At 38.7% G+C, this 20,814-nt stretch overlaps 1 protein-coding gene across 3 annotated transcripts in view; it reads left to right on the plus strand.

Moving 5' to 3' along the window:
* IFTAP (intraflagellar transport associated protein) overlaps nt 1-20,814 on the plus strand; it is a 59,328-nt gene that overhangs the window by 14,748 nt on the left and 23,766 nt on the right. For all 3 annotated transcript variants that reach the window (XM_082844322.1, XM_082844323.1, XM_082844324.1), the window contains exon 2: nt 1,938-2,092. In XM_082844322.1, coding sequence (XP_082700448.1) covers nt 1,951-2,092 — 142 coding nt within the window. In that variant the 5' untranslated portion in view covers nt 1,938-1,950. The remainder of the gene's footprint in view (nt 1-1,937; nt 2,093-20,814) is intronic.

Raw genomic sequence — 20,814 nt, forward strand, 5'->3', positions numbered from 1 at the left:
TCCAGTGAGATCAGGAAAGCACCCCAAAAGCAAGCCCATTAGTATTTTTTTAGGGAAGCATATGAATAGTTATACTATTTAAACAGAATAAATAAAAGTCATAAACACTTTCATATTAATTCAGGTCAGGTCTTGCCACTAGGTGGCTTTGGGTATCATCTTATGAATACATTTTTGTTTTATTATTTTTTTTTCTGAGCTTTTTGGTAAATACCAAATAAAGTTAATAACAGACACCAGATTTTCACCCTTGTTTTGGAAAAATAGAAGAACATGGTGTCTATACAGTATCAGAGAACCCCTCCTTTTTATTATCCCCCATGAATTACACTGGGTGCTTAGGCTGTCATTATTCTTCTGCTTTGTGTAGATAGTCATTTTTTCTCAAAGCTGTGTAAGAATCATATTTCACACAGAATGAATGGAATTTAACAAGATGAAATATCACAACCAAAAACAAAGTTCAAACTCCGCAGGGATTGAGGCGTTGTGTCTTAGCTGACAAGCATTTAGTTAGTGAAGCAGTCAATGAATGAGCTGACCATGTGAAGGGGCACTAGCATGTGAACGTGATCTTCAGGTATAAAGCAGGAGTGTAACATTTGGAACGTGAGAGTTAGTCAAATCTCAGTGTCTCCAGACCATACCTGGAGTCTTGTCTTCATTTCTGGATGGCATATTTTAAAGGGATGCAGGCACTGTGAAATCTTTTCCAGGTAGATTGATCAAAAGGGTGAAAGGACCCAAAGCCATGTCATACAAGGTACAGATATAGTGATTGGGCAGGTTTAGTTGAGTCTTTTGCCAGCTTCTAGCAATATCTGACTATAGTACCTGCTCAAATGCATAATTTTAGCTTAAGACTGATGGACTGCCAGCTCTATGCCACCTCCTGAGCTATGAAAAGACATGGACCCTGCCTTTCACGGGCTCTAAATCTAACAGAGGACACAGAAATGTATACAACTATTTACAATACAATGTGATAAGTGGAACAGTAGACACCGCTTATAAAGAGGCAGCACAGAAATTATGATTTGCTCTTCCTGTGATGATGGGAGATGGGAAGCTAAAGCTTTCAAAGAGAAACTGAATTCTGAACTGGGATTTGAAAAAGAAATGAAGTGAATGAAATGAGAAGATTGAGAAAGGACAGTATAGGCTTGTTCAAATATTTGAAAGGATATCACGGATAAAAAGGATTGAAATTATTCAGTCCCATCCAGGGACTCGGGACCAGCTGGGGTAGGGTACAGGGAGACAGATTTAGGCTCAGTCTTAGAAGAAGGCTTTAATAGAGCTGTCCAAAGGCTTCTTTGGAACATTCAGAGTTCCCAGTGTCTGGATGTGTTAGAGCACAGACAAGTCAGCTGTTCGGCAGCAATAGTACAATAGTATGGAGGGGTATGTGTGTGTCATGCAATGGTTAGAGAAGCATAGTGAAGTACTTAAGGGCATGGGTTCTAGGATCACACTTCTAGAACTGACACTTCTGCCTACTGGCTCTGTGATCTGAGCTAGAATTGTTATGAAGTGCTCGGAACAGCACCTGTTACCTAATACGTGCTCAAAAGGAACTAATAAATGTTAGCCACTATTGTTGTCATTGGAAGGGTGGTTGTTTGACATATTCTTTGAAGTTCACCTTACCTTGAAAGATTTTGGGTTTCTGATTGTGTAACTGTGGTGATATTCCTGTGAATTAAGAAGATGGAAATGAGGAACTGAAGCAAAAATAAAATTGTGATAGTTAACAGTTTAGCCATTGAGATAGGAATAAAACTCTGGTCTCTTGAACTAGGGTTTATTGCTCTACTAACTATCTTGACTTGTCCTTTTAGGACCTTGGAATTCTTCTACCTACACATCTGGAGTATTTTTAGGGGAGGCTGGTACCGCACAACTCTCTGTAGCTCATGTTTTTCTTTGTCTTACAGAGAAAGTGGCTTCATGAATAGGAATGCCTGCCAGGTACCAGAATTGGAGGTGATGGATGAAGATCGGCACATTGAAGAAGTCTTGGATAAGTTTGTGAATTGTCACGAGCAAACATATGAAGAATTTCTGAGCACTTTCACTCATCTTTCAAAAGGTGAAATGGAGAAGTAAACTTTCTATAGCAGTTGAGACAATGAATTTTATTATAGTTTTATGTCTTTGCTGTCTTTTTCAGAAAGACTATTGAATGAGCATTCATTCATTCTATCTCTTTGATCAGGTGATTCTCATCAGGGCGTTTGCAACTGATGCATGTAAATACTAACATTTTTATCCAATCAAGAGTTGTATTATGGAGTCAGAGCCATTGAATTTGAGAACTAAAGAGGACTTGAGAAATCATTTAGTAGTAATCCCTTCGTTTTATTTTTGAAGAAACACAAGCGCAAAAAAGTGGAGGTTTTTAAAAGCATATTGAAAACATTGAAGAAATCTAGCATAGTGTAGGGTGTGGAGTTACACTGCACACTTTTGGATTCTGCCATAGCCACTTTCTGCCTTGGGGGGAGGTCACTGAGTAAAGAGGGGATAATAATAGTACCTTAAAGGTTGATGAAGGTTATTTGAGATAATCCATGTAAAACTGTTAGCATAATGGCTAGCACATACATGCTTAATGAAGGCTAGGTATTAGTATTATTGTTGTTGTTGTTGTTGTGATGATGATGATGCCATGTTTTCTGTAGAATGGAAACAACCTTTTAGACCGGAGTGATAACTAAAACCCTAAAGGCCAAACCCGTGCTGTGTGTTTCTTGTGATGTGTTTGGTTGCCTCATGCAGTATTGTTGTTTTATTGAGCCAACAGTTATAAGTTGGAAATTTTACATAAAGATCTTGATTTGCTTTTTTTTTTCTGATTAAGTGAGAAGGTCGGTTACCTCTTATTTCCCTGATGGCAATATCAGCTGGAGTTCAGGAGCCCTTGCCATGTGACCTCCCTCGTTTGACACACTCTCTGGCTCTCACACACTCGAAAAACCTGTGTGTACCCTGCCTGCTTCCCTCACTTAAGTGGCTCCTGTAGGCATTGAGTTCTTGCTCTCAACCTTGGGATCATGGGATCATGGGATCCACATTCGGCAGACTGTTGACTCAGCTCTTAAGCGGAGTCCAGTGTGCATCTGGTCATGACAGTCTCAGGATACCTGACTTCATGATTTGAAGTTATAGTTCATGTGTCCTTAAGAAATGTAAAAGAAGGGTAGTTAATAATGAAGAAAAGGAAAAGTGATTCCAACCTGATTCTTTTATTGTGCCAGATAGTGGGAATATCATTATCTATTTTGTTTACACTTAAGGGAAACAGAAAATTTAGGAAATTCTTGTTAACTTGGGCTGTGAATGATCTATTTTGACATGATATGTGGATCAAATTAATCTTGATAATGGCCAAATCATCTTTTGGTCTATGCACATGGATTTAGGAAGATGCTTGCTTTCTCTGAGCCTAATGATTTAGTTCCATGTTTTCCAGAGCCAAACATGGCAGTATGAATGGCTGGGGTAGGGTGTGGAAGCAAGGGTATAACTGGCAGAATTAATGCATTTCGGTGTGCCAGTGGCATTTTGATAATCCAGATTATTTCAGAAATTTATTTGTAAGGCGGACTTTATTTTTGTACTCTGAAAAACTAAGAACTCCTTGCAAGGACTTGGATATTCTAAGGAGGTTATGCTGTTTTTGTTTTTGGGATAAGGGGTCTAATTCTTTTTTCAATTTTCTGTATGCTCATTCCATGCCGAGAGAAACTGTTGCAGATGTGGTGACTTCATTTTGAGTTCAGTTTTAGGCCCCAAACTGAGCTGAAATAAATGATGACACAAGTCATATAAACTGCATCTCCAAGCACACTAGTTTTTTCCCTTTCAAAATGTCCCTAGGCGCCAGTTCACATTATAAACTAATGACCTGAAAAAATTCCTCCTACAACAAAGATTTGTGAGTGGAAAAATATGTCTTAAATCAGTAAGTGTCCTTTTTTCCCCCAGAAACATTTAAATACCTTCTGAAAAGCCAAATAGTACTTAGGGTCAAGCCTAAGAGTTGAATGATAGCCAGCAGAATTGATCAGTCAGTGTGTTCTGTCTGTTAGTTCTGTTTGATGGAAGACATGAAAGCTGTTTCTTCAAAGTTTTCTCCTTCTTTCTAGCCCTTCTTTCCTTCATTTGTCTTAGTGTATTTGGTTGTTTTGCTCATATGAAGTGGAATCTTTTCTGTGTTAAACTGGCTATCACCACATATACTTATGTACATTTCTTTAGTAAGTTTAGTATCTCAAGTACATTACCATTTCCACTAATTGTTCTATTTATTTATATAATAGTTATATGCCAGAATGTTTATGGGATTCATTTTCTTTCCAAGAGTGTTAAAGGGGTCAGTAATCCTATTAAAAATATTTCCCTGGAAAAAATTAAACTATAGCCTTATTGAAGAAATTCACATTACTGCTTCAGATGCTTGGAAAACAGTTGGAAACTGTTAATATTGTACCATAACTGTAACTGTAGTACATTTATGTTGACCATGTTTTGCAGTTTTTTGTTTCTTTTTTTCTTTTTTCCAGTACGCAGGCCTCTCACTGTTGTGGCCTCTCCCATTGCGAAGCACAGGCTCCAGACGCGCAGGCTCAGCGGCCATGGCTCACGGGCCCAGCCGCTCCGCGGCATATGGGATCTTCCCTGACCGGGGCACGAACCCGTGTCCCCTGCATCGGCAGGCGGACTCTCAACCACTGCGCCACCAGGGAAGCCCTTGCAGTTTTTTTAAAAAGCAGCTCTGGTTTTAATAATCACAGTGCATAGTTGATGATGACTCCAGTGTTTTGTCAAAATGTTTAAAGAGACATATTACTTATTAGTTTTAAGCAGACATTTATAATTGAATTCTCATTTAGTGTCATCAGTTCAAGAAAGTAAGACTTAGTTTAAGATTTGTATTAGAAAATCAGCATGCAGGTTTTGGTTTTGTTCATTATCAGTGAAGACATTATATTTTTGACATTATTGTGGATAATGATAAGAGGCTGACTTTCAATCTTTGGTATTTCAGTTTCTTTGTGAATATAATTAATTTATACTGGACTATTTGTCTAAAGGAAAAAATGCTTCTTCCTCCTTATCTGTTATGTTTCCATCTTTTTTTAGGTTACAAAAACACAGATATAAATAATTATACTTGATTTTCTGTTAATGCATTCATTCATTTATTCATTCAGTAATCCTCTGTGTCTTGTTATGATCTGAGTTTCTTGTTTTAGATGCTAAGGATTCAAAAACAATTAAGATATAGTTTGTGTTCTCAAGCACTCATAGTCTCACACACACACATACACACACGTACACATACACACACACCATTATTGTTACGATTTTGTGCTTCAGGTAAAATGATTAATTTCCATTAAGGTTGCCAATTTTACCAACTTCAGCTTAAAATGCTTTGGAAATTGAAATGAATCTACTGTGATTTTATGATTAACTCTTAAATAGGACTTCGTATTTCATTCTTAAAATACCTAGGATCCAGATTCCCTAGAATCCAGATTTACCTGTTTCTATATTACCCCATAATAATAGCTTTTTACTCAACTGCCATATTTATCTACTTTAACCTATTTTCTTATGTCGAGATCAAAGATCTTGTTTCTGATTTTGATGTGTAATTTTGTTTCTTGTTTTCTTTATGCCGTTCTCATTTCACTTTCAATACTTTGTGCTTTTAGCATTTTATTCTTTCAACATATATTTGAAAAGAAAAAATCCTGTCATCTCAATCTCCCTTTCTCCCTTCACACTTGTTAATATTTGAATTAAATTCACCCTTAGGTAGAACATTGTCTGTCTGAATGTTCTGGACAAACGGCTATGCCTGTGGCTTTATAATCTGGGTGGTCTAGTCTTTGATTGTCCCAAACTCTTAGTTTCAAAACCTCTGAATAGGTTTCAGTTTTTCTTAGGTTTTAATAATCTTAATACTCATGAGAGAGTTTGACCTTCTCTTATTGATACGCAGCTGACATTTGTTAAGTACTAGGTATTATGCTTAGCACTTTACCTGGGTCATCTCAATCTTTGTAATTACCTAGTGAATTTCTTTTTTACATTTTTATTTTTATTATTCTTAACTTACAGATGAGGAAACCAAGGCTTAAGGTTAAGTAAATTGCTGTTATGGACTAAATTGTGTCCCTTCAAAATTTATCTGTTGCAGCCCTAACCAGTAAGGCAACTGTATTTGGAGACAGAGCCTTTTAAGAGGTAATTAAGATTAAATGGGGTCATAAAGGTGGGGTCCTAATTCAGTATGACTGGTGTCCTCATAAGAAGAGACACCAGGGATGCCTGTCCACAGAGAAAACACCACAGGAGGACACAGTGAGAAGGCAGCCATTTGCAAGCTAAGGTGAGGGGCCTCAGGAGAAACCAGACCTGCCTACACCTTGATCTCAGACTTCTAGCGTCCAGAAGTGTGGGAAAATACATTTGTGTTGTTTCAGCCACCTAGTCTGTGTTATTTTGTTATGGCAGCCCTAACAGAATTGCCTAAGGTCATGTAACTAGTTAGTGATGACATTGCATTATGGGCCTAATCATCGTGGCTCCAGAGCCCGTACCCAGAACCATTTTGCTTTTCTGCCTTCCATACAGCATTGGGCAGTTCTCAAGGTCTGGGATTCACTGGCATGTGGATAATGTGAGCCATAGGAATGGATGTGCTACCCCAAAACACTTACACTCTGTACTTCTCCAGAGTGTAAGCTCCATGATGGCTGATTGCTCGGGGGTTTTGTTCACCATTATTATTCTAGTGTCTAAAGCAGTGTTTGGTAATGTAGAATAAATCAATGCTTAATAAATATTTGTTGAATAAATGAAACAAAAAGAAAATAAGAGAATGAAGGATGTCAGAAACACAGATAGGAGGGCCTCAGACCAAACCCTAAAGAACATACACATTTAATGGCTAGGCACAGTAAGAAGAGCCCACCAAAGGATGCCCCGATGTCATGATGCCCCGAGTTTGGATTTGATATACTAGCTAACTGGGAACCATAGTAGAATTTCAACACACACACACACACACACACACACACACACACACGCACTGCAAGTGATTTTGAAAAATAGAGGCAAAAAAGGAGAGAAGCAACTAGAGTCAGGGAGACTAGCTTAGCTAGGAGGCTGAGCAGAAATGCATATATGGTTGCAACAGACTCCACTAGGGCCATGGAGGAGGAAATGGAAAGGAGATAGGGCCGATGCAAGTGAGAGTGACAGTACCTGGTAACAGGTGACTGACGGAGGATTAGGGAAAAGAAACCAAGATGAGTCACAAGTGTTTTACCTGGAGATCCTGAGGCCCACTGAGGCCAAGTGACTTGTTCAAAGTTCTCATTTCAGGAGCCTTTTATTTTTTCCCTTACTGAGTGTATGTTCTGTCAAGAGCTCAGGATCTTGGGCTGGGACTTGGTTTATACTTCTGGACTGATACATTTTGAGTTGTCAGTTCAGCCAAAGGAATATCACCACTCACACTTGACAACTTCTGAAAAATGTAATTAAAAATGAAACTGGTGACAGCACATAAAACAGCATGTTTCCGAAGTTGACATACCATTTTGGTCCCCAAAGCTATTTTGAATTTGAACATTAGAAATGCATCTTTAAACTTCCAAAGAGGGACAAAGAGTCTTTTCCTCATCTGAAGAATGAATTTAAAATCTGCTGTAGAAAAATACCGCAGAGAAAAATAGAGAAAGCAGCTGGCCCTCTTACCAATTTCAGAGCAGAAAAGGAATTTCAGTAGAGCATAAAAACAGCTTTCTCTCATAAAGAAAACACAACAACAAAAAATAATCCTCGCTGTGCAGCCTTTTGCAGTTGTTTTCTGTCTAGTATTAGATAGAGACCAGCGGGCTTAGCATTGTTTTGACACCCTTGCGACTGGCAGATTGCCTGCCAGCGGAAGCTGGAAATGAACTGACCAGCTTTATGCTTCCAGGTGGCACTTAAGCCACATTTTCTGTGCTGTTGTTATCAGCCATTTAATTCCCTACTGAATATTGAGCGGTGTTTTTAGTTCACAGGCCATTTGCAGTGTCTTTCTGTTTCCTTTTTTACGTTAGCCACATTAAGAAAAAAAGGCAACTTGGGAAGCACTTTTGCAAATGTGAGTTTAACAGTAAAGTGCATTATTGAAAATAGCAAGTACAGCAAGTAGCAGTAAACTTGCTTTAACTTAAGATATAGACCACTGGGATGTTAAATTCAAGAGAAATTTGTAGAAGGCATCATATGAGGACTTGGTAATAAAAGCAACTAGGCAATTAAAAAAAAACCCACCTAATTAACCTGGTATCCCAGGGGAGAGAATAAGGAAGCAGTTATTGATTGATTGATTGATTTTTTTGGGGGGGTATTGTTGAAAAGACTAAAAGGAGAAGAAAAAAAGCTCATGGTTTTATATTGATCATACATTTAGTAGCTCTCTGTATGTGACTTATTTATCACAGAATAACATCAAATATCACATAGAACACTGAAGGAGAAAAAAGTATTGGATGAAGTGAACTACTTTATAGCAGAGTCCTTTGGAAGAAGCATCATCAGCTGTTTAACCTTTTCTTTCTCTTTGGGGGACCAAACTGTCCCCCAAACTGTCATTAAGCAATTTTCATTTGTTTCTCTATTTCTTTTGTCATCACTAAATTACTTCTCTTCGGGAACAAATTGACAAATTATGAAACACAGAAAACTGCTGGTTCAGTTGTAGAAGGAAATTTCCCCCTCTCAAATTATGATGGATTTTGAGCTGATCAAGCCATTTTGTTTTAGAGATATTACCATAAATCTTCAGCCGCAGTTGTTACAATTCATATTAATTTTACACATGAATATTTGGTCCATAGATAGTCATTTGTCTTCTCTGCTGTAGTTTAGGTGTAATTGGATAAGGAAAGAAAATGTATTTAAGTATTTACAACATTTTGAATTACAATCATTACATTTATTTTCGGCAGTGCTTTTAACACATATTTTCTTGCAATAAATATCTTTTCTAGTGTGTTTTCTCAGTAAAACACACATAGATGTTATGTGAAGTTTTAAATTTGACTTATGTCCAAATAAATGAATCATTTTATTTCTCTCTTTATAACTTTTCAATACACACACATATACATATATATTATATAGTATATTTTATATGTACATATAAATTAGGTGAACTTTCTTAGGCAAATGGAATTTTGAACTTTTCCAAAACACAAGCAAAGAATTACTGGTAGCCAAAGAAACTTTTAAGATGGTTACTAACAACCTTTAAGTAGCCAATTTAAACAATATTAAGTGCATGCACATTTGTTTCGTATGCATTTTTCTTTAATTTTTGCTTATTGTTGTCAATATGTTGTTATACTTGATGGAAAAGAGTAAATTACTGGACTTGAAACTGAGGTGGTCATAAGATTGTGTCCTTTGATTCAGTGAATGGGTACATATTCACATCTGGATGGTTTTAGCAAAATGTTCTTTCAGCCATAGAACAATAATATTTTCTTTGAAACGGTCAGCTAAACACAAAGGGATACAAACAGGAAACTTTATTTTAACCGAACTCATATCTTCCTTATATGAAAATCCAACCACAATCGGTCTAGTATGAGATTTTTTTGTGTCTTGTTTTCCTTCCTATTTGGATTCATTCCAGGTGGGATAGATTGAAGTGAACATTAGTTAGCTTACTCTTTTTGCAGCCCATTGCTCCCTTAGCACAGTGAGGAACCATTGTACCATTTTCATGTTCTTTCCGGACTTACCCTGCCTTTGTGTTAGTTTTTGTAGCGTGTGAATCCCTGATTAGAAAAAAGGGATTGTGAATCAAGTACCATTTTCTCTTTTTTTTCCACCTTCTCCAAATTAGGCTTTGTGTGACTTATAGCCAGTCATCTAATTTCGGGGTATTGGGCTTAGTCCCTAATTGTAGTGTCAATCCAGTTCTTGCTAATGTTGAGGTCATTTCTGTATTGACTGCATTCCTGCTATAATTCAGGCATTGAGCTAGAATCTGGGAGCACAAGATGAATGAGACAGAAGTATGTTGTTCTTATTTATTTCTGTGTGCTGGGTGTTCCAAATGCTCTAGATGTGTGAAGGCACAATAGCAATCTATATGTCTGTAGACTACGTACAGTTACAGGTTGATTGCTCAGGCAGTGCATAAAACAGTATCTAGAATATTGCCTTTGGTTTTCGAGTCTCAGTTTTAGATTGAATAAACACTTAATACGAGTTAAGAAAAGAGCAATAAGAATACTTAGAACAGCGGATTTAAAGACTTTTTCTTTTTTTTTACTTCAGGTTTTTTTTATATTCAAGGGATGTCTTGGAGCACTCTGAAAAAAACGAGGGAGTGTGAAAGACATGTATAATTTAAGTCTGTTCTTGCATTGCTCTCATATGCCAATGTACGAGTCCTATATTATTACAGATTTATATAGAAGAGGTTATTCTACCTCATAAAGTTTGAAAACTTCTAGGAAGCATTTATTTATAAAGGAGACAGAAGAAAATTACTCCAGCTTTCTCCAACCTATATGAATAAAAGAGGTTGTCTTGAGTAGATGCATCTTTGTGTAGGCAGGCAGAAGGGCATGATCTCAAGGTGAAGGGAAATTTCTTAGGTTGGAGGAATTTAGTTTTATGAAGAATTGAGTATACTGCCCTTATATTTCTTATTTTGTTGTGGGCAGGACCAGTGTAATGGAAAGGATGCTTTTCTAATATAGGATTCAGAAGACCTGGTCCAGGCATTTATTAACTCTTTGAGACTGCTGTCCTGCCACTTACTCTCTCTGAATCTATAAATCAGGGATAATTCTGTCTGCTTGGTGTCTCATGGTTATGGAGAGAATCAGATGAAATATACATGAAGATACTTGATAAGTTTTAAAGATTTACTCAAGTGTTATGACAATGGGGACTATTTATTATTTAAAAGAGGAACATCAAGGTTAAATATTAAAGAAATCTTGATTATACAATATAAAAAATGTAAAATACTGTCTACAGTATTTTATATTTTTATAAAATTTTATGTATTTCAGTATAGTTTTCCACACCTCTTCACTGAAGTAGTTAAAACCAATTATGTGTAGTATGTATTGTGTAGTATCTATGTATAGTGTGTATTGTATAGTGTAACACTATACAATGCAGGGAATAATCCTACACTGGCCTCTGGTGGATGGACTAAATAATATGTCTACACATAACCTTCAGGCAAAGGTATTTATGTGCTTTGACAAAGATGAGGTATCAGAAACTTCTTTTTAATTCTAAATTTTTAGATTCTGCTCCACAGAATCTTTACTTGGGACTCTTACCTTAAGTGTATGTAAAGATCACCTGGGAGATGCTTATTAAAATGCAGCTTCCTGGGGATCAATCCCCCAATTCTGAGTTACTAGTTCTAGTGTGCAGCCCAGGAAGCTTGACTTTCAGACCAGCTTTGAGAAACACCCTAAATGAGATTAAGGAGGGGCGAGGGAAGATGGATGAATTCATCAAAATTCTGTGCTTTTGGGCTTCCCTGGTGGCGCAGTGGTTGAGAGTCCGCCTGCTGATGCAGGCGACACGGGTTCGTGCCCCGGTCCGGGAAGATCCCATGTGCCGCGGAGCGGCTGGGCCCGTGAGCCATGGCTGCTGAGCCTGCGCGTCCGGAGCCTGTGCTCCGCAACGGGAGAGGCCACGACAGTGAGAGGCCCGCTTACGGAAAAAAAAAAAAAAAAAAAATTCTGTGCTTTTGTATATATAACATTTCTCTAGGAATAAGTTCCATAGCTTTCATGAAATTGTCCACACTCTTCACCCAAAGTGTAAGAACAATTATTTTACTTTAAATATAACTTTAGTTTAATGTCATCATTTTATATTATTTAAAAAAGATACTTTGACAGTGAAAAAGCATGACATGATACAGGAATGATTTTTTAATTGAAATATAGTTGATTTACAATGTTGTGTTAATTTCTGCTATACAGCAGAGTGACTCAGTCATACACATATATACGTTCTTTTTATATTCTTTTCCATTATGGTTTATCCCAGGATATTGAGTATAGTTCCCTGTGCTATACAGTAGGACCTTGTTGTTTATCCATTCTATATATAGTAGTTTGCATCTACTAACTCCAAACTCCCAGTCCATCCCTCTCCCACCCCACTCCCCCTTGGCAACCACAAGTCTGTTCTCTATGTCTGTGAGTCTGTTTCTGTTTCGTAGATAGGTTCATTTGTGCCATATTTTAGATTGCACGTGTAAGTGATATCATATGGTATTTGTCTTTTTCTTTCTGACTTACTTCGCTTAGTATTATAATCTCTAGTTTCAAAAAATATGGAACGTTTCACCCATTTGTGTGACATGTTTGTGCAGGGGCCATGCTAAACTTCTCTGTATTGTTCCAATTTTAGTATCTGTGTTACCAAAGCAAAGCACTACAGGAATGGTTTTACTTTGATCTTGCTAATCTCTGATACAGAGGCTAGGATATAATAGCTTACAGAATTTTAGGGTGGGCTTTGGTTCAGCATATATTCTGTCCCAAGTCTGAAGGATTATAGTGCATGTGTCTGCAGGCCAAAGTTACCCAATCACAGGGAAATCTGTCTACCTCTACTGTTGCCAGAAGAGTATCTGAGTATTTTGCCATTAGCGAGTACACAGGCAAGAGACTTGGGAGACCACCTGGGCTATGAAGGCATCTTGTTGCACATACTTCTAGGAGATGCCCCTCCAATAATTTTGTGCTTTTGGTAACTTTTCTGCTCTGTATTTCATACATGAGGGTACTTTGTAATTTTAAAAAATGTACTCAAGTGTAAAATTTTATGATTGGGGTAACTATGATTTAAAAGAGGGACCTCAAAGTTAAATATTAAAGGAAACATGAATCCAAAATATTAAAAAATGTAAGTGTAAAATATCATATATGTATATGTATATTTTTCTTTGGTATTTCTAGGAAAGACTTCTTAAGGAGGAAGGAGATGCATGTATGTGTTCTCCCTGGATTGAGGGTTTGAAGAAAATGCTTTTCACCTCTACAAATGAATGTTTATTTTTTTGTTCATGGTAGGAAAATTAGAAAATACAGAGAGGCACCAAAACACATGCATATACAGATATACAGCAAAACAAAAAACATACTCTTTCTGCAGCAGTAAAATTTTTAACTACTCTGTGGTCATTCAGAATGAAGATTACATTTCTCATTCTCCCTTGCAGTTGGGTATAGTCATTTGACTAAGTATGTGCCAGTAAGAAGTGAGGGGAACTGATATGTGTAACTTCTGGGTCAAATCCTTGAGAAATGTGCCCTGGACTCTTTTAATTCCATTTCCCCTGGCAGGAACTAGGCAGTCATTAGAGCAACTCTTTAGACCCAAAGGTAGAAGCCATGTGCTGAGGATGGCAGAGCACCCCACCAGCCTGGATTCCTGGGTCATCTCATGGAACAGAGCCTGTCTACCTGCCCTAAACTGTTACATGAGAAATAAAATACTTATTTCAGCTGCTCTATTTTGATACCTCCTTGATATAGTAGCTTAAACCACGCCTTCACTAGTAACAGAGGGAAATAGACGTCCAGGCTTCTTTCTCTTTCTTCATACTCTTGCTTAGAGCAAGGGTGTGTTGGTGCTTCATGCTGGATTATGTGGAGAAGGGTCGTGTCTTAGGAACGGCAGAGCAGAAAGATAGGAGGAGCCTGGGTTCTAGGATGACTTTGTGGAGCAGAGCAACCATGTTAGCCCTGAATTATCTACACCTGTACTATTGCATGAGTGAGAAATAGACTTCCATCTTGTTTAACTGATTGTTACTTTGGGTATCTGTTTCATGTAGGCAAACCTATATCTAATTAATAAAGCCATAATCCCGTGTCTTAGAGATAAACCATGAGTGTATTATATATCCTTCCTGAATTTTTCTGTTGATTAATTTGTATATATGTATACAATTATTAGTTAAGAATATAGACTTGCTGACAACCAGGATTTGAACCTAAGCTCTGCTATTTCCAAATTAGGTGGTCTTAGGAAAGTTATTTAATATCTCTGAGCTTCAGTTTTATTATCTATAAAATGGATGTAATAGGCTCTACCTCATAGGCTGATTCTTAGAATTAAATAATTATCTATAAAACACACATACACATAGATGTTTGTTTATATTAATAGTACCTGAATTATAGTAAGGGCTCAACCTAATAGTTTCTTTCATTTATATATTCAGCAAATTTATTATAATTATTTTGTAACAGTGTGATCATACTATATACTCTTTTTGTAACTTGCTTTTTCATATAACATTATGTTATAAACATCTTTCCATGTCAATAAATTTGGTTATTTAACAGTATTTTTCATGACTGCATTGTATGTAATCGTATGGATAGGCCATTATTTATTTAGCCATCCTTTTTGTTGAACACAAGTTATTTCAAATTTTTTGCTTCTATAAATGATGTTATATTGCACATCCTCATTCATACAGTTAATGCTCGTTGAACACCTAGTATGTGCGAAGTGCTGTTCACATACGTGAACAAAACAGACAAAGATCATTATCTTCAGGGAATTTGCATCCTGTAAGGGGGAGATAGACAACAAACAATAAACACAACAAATAAGAAAAATATCTGTGTTAGAAAATAGTAATTTCTCTGGGAAAGAAAAATAATACAGAGCAGCGTATGGAGGATCATGAGTGCTGGTAGCAGGGGTGTAAGGTTGCAATTTTATGTAGGGTGATTTGGTTAGGCCTCCGTGGGAAGGTAAACTCTGAGTGAGGACTGGAAGGAAGAGAGGGAGTTAAGCCTGCAGAGACTTGAGGGAAAAGCATTTGAGGCCAAGGGAACAACTAGTGCAGAGGCCTAGTGACAGCAGTGCCCGGCCTGGTTGGGGAATAACGAGGAGGCCAGAGTGACCAGAGTGGCCTGAGCAGGGGTGAGAGGAGGAGAAGCTGAGGTCGGGGGGTGTGGAGGTGGGGGTGGGGGATGAGACATGGATAGCCTCGTGGGTCCTTGTAATGACTTTGGCTGTATTAGTAGTAGTATTAATTTTTGGTAGCTACATTTTTGCACCCTTCTTATTTGTGGCCTTTGGATAAATTTTTACACATGGAAATGCTCGTTCAAAGATATGAAAAAATGTAAGGCCTTGATTAAGTAAAAATTTTCAGGGGAATAGGTCAGACATTTTTGGCTTTGTAGTGAAATCTTTGCCCACATATTTAATTATTTTTTTGGATACATTCTTAGACATGGAAATGCTGGCTGAAAGATAAGCAGAATGTTATGCCTTTGAGTGAGTAACAGTTTTAAGGGGATAGATTCTGTTTCTCATAGGCAGAAGTCGTGTCCTTTAACCTTCCCAGTTCCTAGTCTTCCAGCCTAGCGTGGTGCTAAGCACACAGTGAGCTCACTGGGTGAAGTGTAGTGTGTCAGTCTGCCTTTCAGTCTTAATCATTACATGTCCTTGGGAATGGGGAAACAACATTTTCCCTTTCAGGAATTGTGAGTAAGTTTCTGATGGAGGGGTCCCTATTCTCCTTAGGCTTACATTTTAGTGGGAAGAGACAGAGCACGGACAATTAAGAAATGTAATTGCAGATGATTTCAGATACATTTGGAGAAGAAAACAGGATCATGTTTCTAAGGCTGTGACCATATGAGACAATAAGATGATCAGAGTTGTCGCTTCAATTACTATATGCATTTTTCCCCTTGCTGGGGTGTGAAGGGAAGCTGGAACTCTGTGGTTGGCCTTTGTGTTGATTTCAGCATGTCGTGGCACCGCGTGGAATTGGATTAGTGATGGTGGTCTTTGGATCCAACTCAGTATTAGAATCAAGGGGGTACCAAATGTGGAAACAATCCAAATGTCCATTAACTGGTGAATGGAAAAACAAAATGTGGTCTATCCAGATAATGGAATAGTTTTTGATGATAAAAAGGAGTGAAATACTGACATATACTACAACATGGATGACCCTCAAAGATGTCATTCTAAGTAGAGAAGTCAGGTACAAAAGACCATGTATCATATGATTGTATTTATATGGAATGTCTAGGAAAGGCATATCTTTAGCTATAAAAAGTAGATTAGTGGCTGCCTGTGTTTGGCAGTAGGAATGGGGAGTGGCTACAGATGAGTACCTGGGACTTTTTGGGGTGATGGAAATGATCTAAAAATGTAATTGTGGTGATGGTTGGACAACTCTATATATTTGTTAAAAATTATTGAATTGTACACTTAAGTGAATTCTATAAATACACCTCACTAAAGCTATGGAGAGGTGGAACTACTATTCACGGATACCTAGATCCTTACCTGAGTGCTTCACTGGATGAGCATATGGCCTTGTGACTCTGGGTTTGGCTGAAGAACTAGGAGGATGCTGCTTGTCATAAATATTTCCTATTAATAAACCATTTGTGCATAGCCTTGAAATTTTTAAGTAGATAAGGACAGTGATACAAAAAGAAACAAGATCCTACTTTGTGTAGACAGTGTCACCCTGTTAGGCATTCTGGGAGCTCGGGGAAGCTGTGCTCAAATATGCTGCATCTGCTCCCACGCTGGACCAGCTTCCTTCTGTGGCCTTGACTAAAGCAGTTGGGAAGGTGAGTTTATATTATGGGATGATATGTGTGGCCTCTTTGCACCAACATGTAATCCATTTGACAGGTTGCAAGCATGCTGTAATGTCTACTGCCACCATCACAGAGATTGTTTAGTTGTTGTTGTTGTTTTTAAGTTATCTGGGGCATGCCAAATTAAACTAAAATAATAATACAGATTGCCATGGGAAGATAAGATGAACATTCTGAGATATCTAGAGGGAGGAAACATAACCGCTTGGAGATAGTGTCTTCATTTCTGTTCTAGAAACACAAAAAGAACCCACATTGTGAGCTCTTTTCTCGTTTCTTAAATCCATCGCTGAGGCTCCCTTTACTTCTCACCTGGATTGCCACAGTAGCGCCGTACTTTCTAGTATGAAAGTATCTGAACCACTCTGCCGCCTTCCATCCATTTCATCTTAGAGCACAGCTCTAGTTATGACTCCCAAGGGCCTTGGTATAGTACAGAGTTTTTGTCAAGCCCTGCAAATAGCAGCCCTTCCATGCATCGCAGAATATGTGCTCCTGCCTTCCTGGAATACATGGTGGTTCTTCCTCAGGCCCCACGTGTTCCCACCATGGGAGCTTTGTTTGTGCAGTTTTCCCTTTGTGGGATACCTCCTCACAGGGCTCACCTGCTGAAATCATAGCCGTCTTTCAAAGCCCGGCTCAGACTCCCCATTCCTATATGAAGCCTTCTGTGATTCTCCCAAACCAATTGCGATTTCACCCTTCTCTAACTCTGTGTTCCCTCATATCCTCTGCGTTAGTGGTGTTCTATTTGGGTGGTTTGCATACCTGGCTAAACTTCTTAGTTTGTAGACTCCATAAGGGCAGGGACTGGGTCTTACCCATCTTGGGTCACTTTGCACATAGTTGATGCCCATGATACAACCTGTGGGTTGAATAAGTTGCATAACTCAACTACCACTCAGCTTTTCTCCCTGAAAACAGCAACTTTACACTATCCTCACTTCTTTTTTTCTCTCTGTTACGTGCCTAACACTGGACATTTCAAAATGTCAACTTACTGCTGTTGTGTGCCTCATCTTAGACTTTTGACACACTTTTTTTTTTTTTCTGAGCTAGGGTTGTGCATTTGTGTCTTGGCAGCTGGAGAGCTATGTCTATGAATAATGAGTCAATTATCATCCAGCCTCGGGGAAAGTACAATTATTCCTGACTGGCCAGGCTAAGGTAATCCTCTCCTCCCTGTGCCCTTTCCAGTGAAGAACATGAAACAGTTGGAATTCAGACCACTGCAAAGGGAATTTAGACAAAACATTTGTCTGCTGAATTTAGCTTCTTTGGACTTATTCTGATTTATGATTGATTGGTTTTTAAATTACTTATTTAATCCTAAGGACTGTCGCTCCAGGGGAGGCCATATACCAAGGAGTATGTGATCAAGAAGCAGTGGAGTGAAGTAGTTTGGCTGGGCAAATGAAGAGCAAGTTTTGTCCAGAGCAACATTGCTTTAGGCTAGGAGTATGATATGAAAATCACCCCCCTGACTTTCAAAGGACCCAGTCTTGTTATAAGCGTGATTGCTTATCCCCTATGCTCTGGGCAGGAGGTTTTTGGCAACTACCCAGTGTTGCACAGAATTTCCCCCCCATGAATTTTTCTTTCCTACTTAACAACGTATTCAGTATCTCTTCACAACTGAGAACATGCTCTTGATTTGTATTTCTGTTGACCATGGTGCAGAAGAACGGACACTCAGGTGTTGCTGGGAGAATTAGGTCATGAATTCTGATGTTGGTTGTGTTGATCTGTGAGAACTTTCCTGTAAAGTGTAAACTTTCTTCTAAGCTCATGGACACTAGTCTGGCCTTTGAATGGATGAATTTGAATTTTTAAAAAGTTTCTTTCAAAACTGAGTTCTCTGAAACTGACCGCTTTCATCTGGAAGATGTACAATCAATTTACGATTGGTGTTTAATTTATCGAGGCGTCCATAGTTTCAACCTTTTGCAGGAGTGTAACCTTTTTCTTTGGCCTGAAATTAGACACTGTAGGTGTAGTTGGTGACCTTGTAAGGGAGATCTGTTGGAAGCTTGTCTGTTTGGTATCAAAAGAAAATTGAAATTCCATTGCTTCAGAATAATGAAACCTTTAGCAAAAAACCTTTGTTTCATGTGTATTGAAGTTTTGACTCAGAAATGCCCAAAGAAACACTCTTTCAGGTCTCAGTAACCGACTTGTTCTCTGAAATATTGCTGTTAGATTTCCAAAGTGTGTTATGTCTGGCACTTATTTCAAAGCAAGGAACATTAGGGATAAGATGAAAAGGTAGAAAAGGACTCTGATGAGAAGCAGAAACAGAAGAAGATGAAACGCACGCTTGGGTGGCATGTTTGGATGGCCCCCAGGATAACTCTGGGAAGCAGCATCTGGCACTCTAATCAGGCTTTAGGCCACTTCGGATTCTGGGCTGTGCCAACATCTGCCATTTTGTCATTATCATATTGAAAAAGAACTTCTTTCCTATCTTCTGCTGCCAAGAGATTTTTTTTTTTTTTGCTGTTTTTTTAAAAAATGATAAAAGCATTTGTAAGAAGCACTTCGGGGCCTTTGGAGTGAAATAGTACTTACTCTTGTGAAACTGCTTTCAAGGTTTAGAAAGGAGTCTTAAACAGTAGGTTCAGTCAGAGAGGGAACAAGTTCTTTTCTGAATCTTTCCATATTTTAAAAATGAAAGCTTTATGTTTATGAAAGGACGAAGTTTTGAAAGAGTAAACAAGAAGTTGTGTTAGATCTGAGACCTCAACCATCGCTCCACATCAGCATCGGAAGCTGGGACTTCATTACATTTTGCTCTTTATTTTGAAGGAGTTTCATCTGGTTATTTGTCAAATAACCTGGTGTTTTATTGGAAATGGCAGAGGAGCACACTGAGTGATAATAAGAACAAACAGAACTTGTCCTTACGGAACATCTGTTCTTCCCAGACATCACTGTGGTTTTCAAGTATGTAAAGCAATAGATTATTACAGTAGTGTTGTGCTGAGTACACGGCATTTTCTCAGGAAATACTAGGTTTAGGTTGTGCTAAACTTAAAGGATAAGCAAGGAGAACTGAAACTATTCCGCGTCTTATTAGAACAGGACACTGAGGAATGGCAGGGAGCCACTGGTTGCCTCTAACTTTGATGAAGTTTGAAGGACCCTTTCATTCCTCCTCACTCCTGTTTCCAAGCATCTCCATGCCTGTCTTGCTCCACGCTGCTGCCACTGCTTGTCTCTGCCCTAGGACTGATGATTTTACAGCCATAATTGTGGCTGTAAAAGAGGAAGAAGTCAGGGAGGGTAAACCTAAGACCATTTTGTCCTCACTTCTGTGGCCTGGCATCGTGCTGGTTACTCCAGCAGTGTTCCTGTAACCCTCCCATCACCTTCCTTAATCAGCCCCTCAGCCCCTCCACCCCCAGCAGCCAAGGCGAGTGCTTCATATCAGAGTTTGCAGGGATTTGTTGGGGCACAAGGAAGGGGTCACCCGTCCCAGTAGTAGCTAATTAGGAGTCGTGGGTGCTGGTGCAGGAGGCAGTAGAGAGAGCTGGCCTGAGCTGGTGGTGTTTGCTAATAAATCCCTTTGAAAGAAAAAGCGATGCATTTAAATATTTGTGTTTTCCCTCTCTGGCTTACTGAGCTAATGCTGTATTATAGGCTAGGCTACCTTATCTCTTCTCCCCAACAGTATTTCTGTGTTAATGTCCTATAGATATCCCTACAAGTCTTTTTTTTTTTTAAATAAATTTATTTGTTTATTTATTTGTCTGCGTTGGGTCTTCGTTGCTGCGCGCGGGCTTTCTCTAGTTGCGGCGCGCAGGCTTCTCACTGCAGTGGCTTCTCTTGTCGCGGGGCACAGGCTCTAGGCGCATGAGCTTCAGTAGTTGTGGCTCACAGGCTCTAGGGCGCAGGCTCAGTAGATGTGGCGCACGGGCTTAGTTGCTGTGCAGCGTGTGGGATCTTCGTGGATTAGGGCCTGAACCCGTGCCTCCTGCTTTGGCAGGCGGATTCTTAGCCACTGTGCCACCGGGGAAGTCCCCCTACAAGTCTTAATTCTACCAATGATGAGGTATTCAGAAGCAAACACAGGATTCTGGCGGCCTTGCACCAG

The sequence above is a fragment of the Leucopleurus acutus genome (genome assembly GCF_964270905.1).
Source record: "Leucopleurus acutus genome assembly, chromosome: 8".
NCBI lineage: Eukaryota > Metazoa > Chordata > Mammalia > Artiodactyla > Delphinidae > Leucopleurus > Leucopleurus acutus.